The 9608-nt window shown below is 41.0% G+C and overlaps 1 protein-coding gene across 5 annotated transcripts in view; it reads right to left on the reverse strand.

The window, feature by feature from the left end:
• The window catches only part of macroh2a1 (macroH2A.1 histone), a 17879-nt gene extending 13711 nt beyond the window's left edge, over positions 1-4168 (reverse strand). For 2 of the 5 annotated variants that reach the window (XM_076986921.1, XM_076986924.1), the window contains exons 1-4: positions 4020-4168; positions 3687-3900; positions 2259-2448; positions 2002-2108 (exon numbers count right to left, since the gene is read on the reverse strand). In XM_076986921.1, the coding sequence (XP_076843036.1) occupies positions 2002-2108; positions 2259-2430 (279 nt within the window). In that variant the 5' untranslated portion in view covers positions 2431-2448; positions 3687-3900; positions 4020-4168. Of the gene's footprint in view, positions 1-884; positions 1814-2001; positions 2109-2258; positions 2449-3686; positions 3901-3987 lie in introns of those variants that run through there. The other 3 variants (XM_076986922.1, XM_076986923.1, XM_076986925.1) reach the window with 3 other exon arrangements.
• Between the last annotated feature and the right edge of the window lie 5440 nt (positions 4169-9608).

The following is a 9608-nucleotide window of genomic DNA, read 5'->3' on the forward strand; positions in this document are numbered from 1 at the left end:
TTATGCCCGGTTCACACTACACGATCTTAGGCTGGTTTTTCAGTCGCCGACTGTTTTTTGTAGATCGCCGACAGAAACTGTGGTCGGAGGCAAATCGGCGATCACTCGTCGCTCACTCAGTCGTGTAGTGTGAACTGCTGAAAGACGCTCGCCGAGCCATCGCCGACTCATCGCAGACGACCGGCAGATATCTAGCATGTTTAATATCTAGCCCGGTCGGCGACTGAGAGTCTTTGTGAGCCCGCGTCGCCGATCAGTCATGTAGTGTGAAAGCCACAACAACTGAAAGACTTGCGATTACAGCACAACCAGTCGTGTAGTGCGAACGGCACAAAAACCTGACGACTGAAAAGTCGTGTATTGTGAACCTGGCAGACAGCGCGACCGGAGAAAAATGTCCGCGGCTCAATCATGATCATGCGGGGATATCCAAGTAACTACGTTTTGCTTTGCATTCCATACCGAAGGGAAGGAGCCTAGCGTGGCTTGCAGTTTTAAAACTGAAATACCATCCGAAGAGGATATATGTTTGCTCGTTTCACTTTGTTGAAAAGAAGCCTACAGAGCTGCATCCTGACCCGGAGCTGTATTTGGGTTACGATAGACCACCCCAAAAGAAGAGACGAAAAGTTCGCATGAGCCAAACGGATCTACAAATAGTTATAGTAAAAGTAAAACTACAAACAAACGAGATATTATACATATAATTTATTGTTTTTCAATGTTTCACAACATACGTTCTGCAATGCACGAGTAACCCACTGTCTCCACTACTCCACTCTCCCTCAGCATTACCCACGCCTGATGTTTACCTCGGCTCACGGTCTCACTTGGCTCTACCTCAGCTTTTAAAAAATGAAATCACCATGTTTTTTATACAATACCTTTCCTATTTTGTTGCTATAAAGGTAGTTGTATGCCTCTGTGCTTTTATAGTTCCGTAGCTCTTCGCCATCTACGCCTTCGGGAAAGACGAAGTAATTGACTATATCAATATCGCTAACTTCAGGCCACAGCTTCATGTTATCAACCCACTCTGAGAGCGTTGAGGGGTGGGGCACTGGTAAAACACAGTCACCACAACTTTTTTAAACGCTCGTACTGTGCAGCCACCTAGTATTATTGGCCGTGTATTTTTAATAAAGCAGCAACGAACGTCCACTTTCTGACTCGCTCATAATGTAAACACTACAACCGGAAACCAACAACCGGATTCAGCTATGAATCATGGGAAAGGTTAAAGTTCAGGAAAATCGTGGAAAGAAAAAAAATTTGAGACGACAGTAGTACAGCTTTAGAAACGCAATAAAACAATAACATATGTACAAGATAACTTAAACAAAATAAGGTTCACAGCTCCGTGTTCCTCGGGAGCGGAATATGTAAACAACGCGCACGAGGACATCAAAGGAATGAATCGAAACTAGCTAGCAGTGGTACGCTAACAACAGCTAGCGTCGCCACAGCGGGCGGAAATTATCATATAGTTAAGCCCGCCCACTAAGAGGGAAGATATGATTGGTCAATTTTACTGTCATTTGAAACTGGTATTGTGCTGAATTATAACTGCCAGGCCCTCTGTAAACGAACAGCGGTCATCACAGTCCTGATAGGGGGAGACACAGGCTCACAGGATCCACTTAACCCCTCACCTTCCAACACAGATTGAATAGACACGGGTGAATAATTTATTTGCTTATATTTTTGTAATTGTTTAGATGTCGATTATCAAACTGTAAGTAGATCAAATAAAATTGGATAAATTATATTATATATTTTTATGTTTTAAGAATATTTTAGGCCCTCTGAGAGGGCGTAGAGGGCCCTGATGGTTCCCCACTGCCAGTAAACCCCCAGTATCTCACCCAGTATCATCTAAGTATGCACCACTAGCAATGTACACATAATCCATAATGAACTCCCAACTAATACATAATCTCCATTTACTTTAAATGTCAAATCCCCACTGGTTAAGCACAGTAACAGTAGTTCCGGTCTCACCTGATTGAGTTCTTCGTCGTTGGCGACAGCCAATAGGATGTGTCTGGGAGTGACACGCCCCTTCTTGTTGTCTCGGGCTGCATTTCCAGCCAGTTCCAGAATTTCAGCTGAAATGCAGCAATCAAGAACAGAACTATGTGATGTGCCTCTCATTATATAATTATACATTTGGTACAGTCATCTTACTCACCAGCATTGCTTCCTGTACCTTAATAAGTTCAGATGAGCTGTGTGTGTGTGTGTGTGTGTGGTCTCACCAGTCAGATACTCCAGTACAGCTGCCATATACACTGGTGCTCCTACCCCGATCCTGTATTTGGGGAGACCCCTCTTAATGTAACGCAGCATTCGGCCCACAGGGAAGATCACCCCAGCCTTGGTAGACCTCGAGGTCTTCGTGGTCTTCTTCTTACCTCCTCTGCTAGACATTTCGCCTGACGTGAGAACCTTCAAAGAACAGGTGAGAACCCCTCATATTTACCCAGGCATTTTATTCATCATCTTACTCAGTGTAAAAAATGTTGTACAGATGGACTAATAAAGGAATCACTTTTAGCTGCAACAACATTTCATTCAATAATACAAAAAATTACACACAGTCAGTGCCACGATGGTACTGGCCTTTACCGCAGACTGGAGATGGGAAACAGGTTATTTGTTCAACTCTGTTCCAGGGTTTAGCAGAACTAAATATCTTTGTTACAAACATTAATATATCCAACTCTACTCTGTTACACACAGAACCATAGAGATCATACCAGCACCTCCCAGCAAGATTCACAAGCACTTAAGCACTCGTATCTACACAGCTCTGTGAACCAACATGGATTCATTAATTATTAAACTATATTGCCAGAATGAGAACTATGGACGCCTACAGCTTCCTACAAGAGATACATCCCATAATGACTTATTGCTTAAGTGTTATTGTCATTGCATACCACTCTTCATTGTTGTTACAAAGAACATTTAATGTGACAGCAAAATACAGAAATAAAAAAAAGACTTTCATGTTTCAGGATAACATGAATCGTATGGCTTAATGGGTAATGTTTCGTACTGGTAAACAAAATAAAAATAATAGTCACATTTAGTATTTATTGTTCAAATGTCCACCAAATGCCTACCCAGAATTTCACAATTGCTAGTAAACCAAATGTTTATATTTATTCCACTATATTGTTGATATAAGTATGCATTTTCTACAATACTGAAGTCACATACTAAAATGTTTAACCTTCCTTCTGTCATACAAGTTCTTGTGTTCATGTTGACTTTGCTGTAGTGAACATCAGCTGTCTGTTGGACGCTGTAATTCCTCATCGAGGCGTACAGCCGCCAACAGACATAATGCTTAGTTACAATATAGCCTACAGCATGTTAGTTTTGAAGGAGGACTAGGCGATGTCGAGAAATTGTACTTTAAATACTAAATGACAGACCTATTAATTTAAGGACACAATGTTGTCAGGTGCGCGCTAGTTTGTCAGACGTATTTGGGTTTAAAAACACACCGAACAAGCGAGCCCTGTCCGTAAGCGTTAAACCCAACCTCGGCCCACATCCACGGTGTCGCCAAAATGGCATCTACACGCTGCTGAAACGGGGAAAGAAACCCGTAGCAGTCGCTCCCCAAGTTCGCTTAGTAAAAATCATGGGAGACGTTAATCACGCCGAATACTTACGACAGAGGACGCGAATCTGTCTGCTGTGTCGCCTCGGCAGTTCAAGGAAACGAGCCAAGACGAGATGTCCTCAAGACCCACAGAGGAGCGGAGGACCGAGACGCGACGGAGCGGAGGACCGAGACGCGGCGGAGCGCAGTTCCGGCACACAGCGCTGTTAATGACGGCCAAACCCGCACCAACAATCACGCTCGGTTCCCTTCAGCGTGACTGACTGCAATATCATCAAAACAGCCTTCACGCTTCTGGCTACAACGGTTAAATCAAAGCATCAAAAATTCCTAACAGGACTTTTATTTACCTTCGTTTTAATGAACGTAAATAAACATTTACCAGTTATTCCAGGCTTTGGTCTTTTGTTTTTGTTTTCTTCTGAGCAGAACAACCTCATGCCAGCGCTCAGAATCACAGCGCTATTCTCGTCCTTTGTGGTTCTGAGTCATCGTGTCTGGGTGGCAGTTTAGCTTTTACCGACACTAGATGTCATCAAAGCGCTCAACCACTGTAATGCTTCAATGCTCTCAAGTTGTAGAATTAAATACTTAATTATTGCGGGCATTGGGTTGTATTTAAAACAAGAACAAAAAAAATTCATACAGTTACAAATAGATAGATTTAATTAACATAGTTTCAAAGTCAGTGTAGTTTGAGTGTTGTGCAGTGTAGCATAGTGATTGTGAAGCATAGTGACTGTAATTAGTGTAATCATGTAGTATACTGATAGTGTAGTGTAGTGTGTACACTGTAGTCACTGTAATGCACAGATGAAGTTTAATAAATGTACCAACCTGCTGTAAATGATCTATCTTTTGAAACAGGTTATTTAAGCGCAGTAGACCGAGTGGTTGCAGGGCCCAATAATGTCACAGTAGTGTGACGTCTGTATCACTATTATGTGTGTATCACTACTAAAATGGCTAAAATGTCAGTGCACATCAGTAGTTAAAATCACTTGACATTTTATTTTATGTGGAACATAATTAGGCACCAATTAATCTAATGTTAGTTTATGGCTGTCTTCTTTGGAGCCAAAGTCTTGAACTGTCTTTTTCAGTTCAGGAAACATTTGCACATGCAGATATCCATGTGTTCCCCACTCTTTGAGACTCTTTTGATTACTAGGGGAGACTGCCTCTGGTCGTGGTCAGCATGTTGCAATGACGAGCACTATTATCTTGCAAAATTTGGCCTAGCAGGACTATGTCGAAGTTTGAACATGAGGGGCACAAGAACTCATCACATCAAGGTAATTCATAATGACCAATTATGAATAATAGCCCCCTGCCTTCTAGTTATGACTCAAGTTAACTGGGGACTCTTCTACACTCCTGTCTGAACTGTCTGAACTGTTTTATCATTGACTGTACCATCAGAGAAAGTCATGGATTTTCAAGTGCTCTCTCAGTTACATATTCGGTCTGGAAACTAGAAATAAACAAACATCTAACTGCATTCAAAACAATGAGAACATGAACAATGAGAATATGTTTCTTTCATATCTGACTGTACATCTGCCTACCGTAATACAATCAAGTATGAGAAGTTCTGCTGGTTGTCCATCTTTGCATGGTCAACACCTCCTTTGTTTGTATGACCCTTTCAAGTCTCACCCCTAAGGTGACGACCATCAACACCCATGATGTTGTTTCCCCAAGAGCCCTCACCTTCATCACACTGCTCCTTATGCTCCTCGTCTTCCTCCTTCCCAACGTATATAAGGGAATTAGACTACAGATTAGACTACACTGGGACTGGTCATGATACACTGGGACTGGTCATGATACACTGGGACTTCGTACCATATACAGTGTGTCAATAAACTCATCAACGTTGAAGCTGTCTAGTCTCCTGACTCCTGAATCAAGCAGAAAGGGTTGTGAGATGTGACGTCAACACGAAGGTCCCAGGCAGGACATTTGACATTTATACAGATTAGAAGAACGTATAAGAGAAAAGAGGATCTTAATAATCATTCACTTAAACGACAACACAGAATGGTGCAAGGGTTAGGGTTAATGATGGTTAGGGTTAGTGTTAATGATGGTTAGTGTTAATGGTGGTCGGGAATGACTGTGTTATAGGAGATAAAATGCACTGCCAGTAACCAGTGAACTCTGACAACACTGAACACTACATAAACAAAACATGGCAAATCTGATGCCTTCAGGGAAAACTCATTAAAAAAAAACTTGACTGGCAGGTTTTAAATTATTAAATCAAAATCCATAAAGCATTTATTTCCATTTACATTAATATTATTTTGCATATAAATAAAAAAGGTAATCATAGTAAGGTGAATCTTGAATATTGAAATCTATTACCATAAAATGTATTAAATAATATCATTAAGACACTTAATGATACATGGACACATTTTAATAATACAACCTTTTTACGAGCCAGAACAGGCAAAAGCTTTTACTGCCTGCAGACACAGAAATGTTCATAGCAGAGCATGTGAATCAGTTTGTTATTGTCTGCTTAAATCAGGACACAAACATTCTTTAATATCTATAATCAATCAATCAATCAATCAAATTTTATTTATATAGCGCTTTTTACAACAGTTGTTGTCACAAAGCAGCTTTACAAGTGCCGAGTCCTAGCCCCCAGTGAGCAAGCCAAAGGCGACATTCTTAATCTTTAAGAATCATGAGGACTTCATCATTTGAAAAGCCATAATGCTCTTTAAAAACAGTACTTACATTTGTATGCCAGCAAAGAAGTAATATGATATAAATATATCATTGGATTAAATCCAATCATGTTAAAATGAAATTTTTATTTCTACATTAAAACAAAGTAACCGTGGCATAGATGACGACTTCTTCAGTTGGGAGGTTATTCTAAATAAGAACAAACAGAGGGAGTTTTACTGAGCAGGCAGAGATTTGCAGAAGCCTGATCCACTATCAGAGTCCAAGTCATTTCACAACTTTTTGTACTCACAGAAATGGGTTTGCAATCAGGAAACGCATTATCTGCAAAGTAAATTACAGTTCTGAATCAGTCATACATTATAGCACTCACTGAACAATAAGCCAGTATGTATTCACACAAATACTAAAAGAAAGTTATATTTAAATGTAAAGTTTAAGAGATGAGACCCTTTACTGAACACTAGTTCAGTTGTTAACAGAACTGCTTCAACTCATGTTCTTAGTAATTCGTCTCACTTTCAAAAACGTGTGAACACAGCCCACCTGGTTTCTGCCTGACGTTTACCTCAGCATACGTAACACTCTCCCACAGACATTTGGGCATTTGTGCTACCAGCCCCTCTAGAAAACACAATACTGTATTTCATATTAAAGACACACTAACACTAATGTGTGGAAACTGGATATGAGCCTCATAAGTCTTGTGTGATTATTTTTTCAAGTAAGATTCATTTAGTTTTTAATACTACATTACTGTTTCAGAGATGCTTAGGGCTAGGGTTTAGGGGTAGAGTTAGGGCTAGGGTTTAGGGGTTAGCCTTATGAGTTAATGTTTACTGTTTAGGTTAGAGTTAGTGTTTGGTTAGGGTTATGAGTAGGTAAAGGTTAATGTTGGGGTTAGTGTCGGGTTAGGGGTTATGAGTAGGTAAAGGTTAGTGTTGGGGTTAGCGTTAGGTTAAGGGTTATGAATAGGTAAAGGTTTCCTTACCCCTTTTTCTCCTCCACACAACACAAAGTAAAATGACCAGTATGACGCTGAAGACTGTAGAAACACTGACAAGTACCGTCAGAGTCAGACTCAGTGCTGACACACACACACACACACACACACACACACACACACACACACACGGAGGACATGTTACAGAATCAACATTGTTATGCTTTCACCAATGTGTTTAACCACGAGGGTAAAGATGGTAATGAATGTTTATCATTTGATAAATACATAGATAATACTACTAGGATAGCTTTTCTACATCTCCGTAACATTGCTAAATTAAGAAATGCATTATCACAGGATGATGCGGAAAAATTGGGGCACGCCTTTGTTAGCTCTAGATTAGACTACTGCAATGCACTACTGTCAGGATGTTCAAATAGGAATCTAAATAAACTTCAAATAGTTCAAAATGCCGCAGCCAGGGTTCTGACCAGAACTAGAAAATTTCAGCATATCAGTCCAGTCCTATCAGCCCTGCATTGGCTCCCAGTTAAATTCCGTATTGACTTTAAAATTCTTTTATTAACTTATAAAGCATTGCACGGGCTTGCTCCTGAGTACCTTCAGGAACTTATTTCCTATTACGAACCCCCACGCCCACTAAGATCACAGGGTGCTGGTCTTTTATTAGTTCCAAAAATTAATAAGGTAACAGCAGGGGGAAGAGCCTTTTCTTGTAAGGCCCCCCAGCTTTGGAATAATCTTCCTAAATGTGTCCGGGACTCCGACACAGTCACAATCTTTAAGTCTAGGTTGAAAACCCACTTATTTAGTTTAGCGTTTGATAATTAATATCCCCCCTTAGATAAAAGTACAGATCCAGGGGTTCATAGACGAAGGGTTTTATGGTAGACTGGGGCGCTGGTGCTGTCGTCCTGTCACTGCTCGTGGTCACTCAAGTTTGTTGACAGTGCAGTGGACGGATGCCATTGTCTCAGAATGCCCCCAAGCCTATGTTACCTTCTGGTTCTGCCTTTTTAGCTAGGCTGTAATAATTTAACTAAATGCCGGAGTTGTTGCCACACTCCGGAAATGTTTATAAATTTACCTGTCCTGTATATGTCCTCATACAGAGCTAATTTTCCCTGTTTCATTTCTCCACATGGCTGCCCGCCTGCTTGAGGAATAATGAGATGAGGAGACCAGCGATCCATCCTGAGCCAGCCACCTCCTGCCTAACCGGATGCATACATCATGATGGACATTATTACATATTTTTCCTTTTCTTTCTCTTCTTTCTGTCTAAATTGTTGTTGTTGTTGTCATGGTGACCGGTGTCGGCCAGAGGAGGATGGGTTCCCCCCCTGAGTCTTGGTTCCTCTCAAGGTTTCTTCCTCATGCAAAAAACTAGGGAGTTTTTCCTTGCCACTGTCGCCTTTGGCTTGCTCACTGGGGGCTAGGACTCGGCACTTGTAAAGCTGCTTTGTGACAACAACTGTTGTAAAAAGTGCTATATAAATAAAATTTGATTGATTGATTGATTGATGTTACTGTACACCTTGAGAGTCAGTGTAGTGTTTGAGGCGGTTTCTCCCAGTCAGGGCCCTTATGTCCTCTGTGGTGTTAACAGTTATGTTGTCAGCTGAGATTCTTGCAGTAGAGCTGAAATGTGGACTAATGTTGAGTGTTAATGGGAAAAAGGCTCTTAGTGTGGCTTGGTAGATCACAGCACACGCCCACCTTCCATGGTCCAGCCCAACATTCAACAGGTTATGTGGGCTGGACAAGGGTGAACTTCCTGGTATATTTAAGTTTACCCAAAACACTTGTAAGGTTGGCAGTTGATGAGACACCTTATGCTGTTACAGCAGGGACATTTGCTAAGGACATTTGCTAAGGACATTTGCTAAAAGAACTATTCCTGTCTTGTTGTTTATCACTTATGCATAATTGTTCATCATTCTTGCAGTGTTTTCTTATATTCTGCTGTGCTGATTCCCAGACATTGTTATTGTGTGCAGGGCTCTTTAAAAATCTTCCCCTTGACCCTCTGCTTCTGTAACTCCTCCCTTCTTCTTGCATCATTCACTTGTTGTTGGTTTTTTCTGCCTGTGTGTCCGAGGAGCCATTACTCTTTCACCCTCAGCTTAGAAAGGCATTCTGTTTTGACCGCGTTAATACAACATCTCTTCTCTCAAGGTATGACAAATAAAGTACCTAGAAACGTTCTTCACGCATCTATCTTCATGGAAGCTTGAACATCGGGAATGAATGTTTATGCGAGTTCTGCTATCTGCCATTAGCTTATATACGGAGACT

This window comes from Brachyhypopomus gauderio, unplaced genomic scaffold (genome assembly GCF_052324685.1).
Source record: "Brachyhypopomus gauderio isolate BG-103 unplaced genomic scaffold, BGAUD_0.2 sc50, whole genome shotgun sequence".
Lineage (NCBI taxonomy): Eukaryota > Metazoa > Chordata > Actinopteri > Gymnotiformes > Hypopomidae > Brachyhypopomus > Brachyhypopomus gauderio.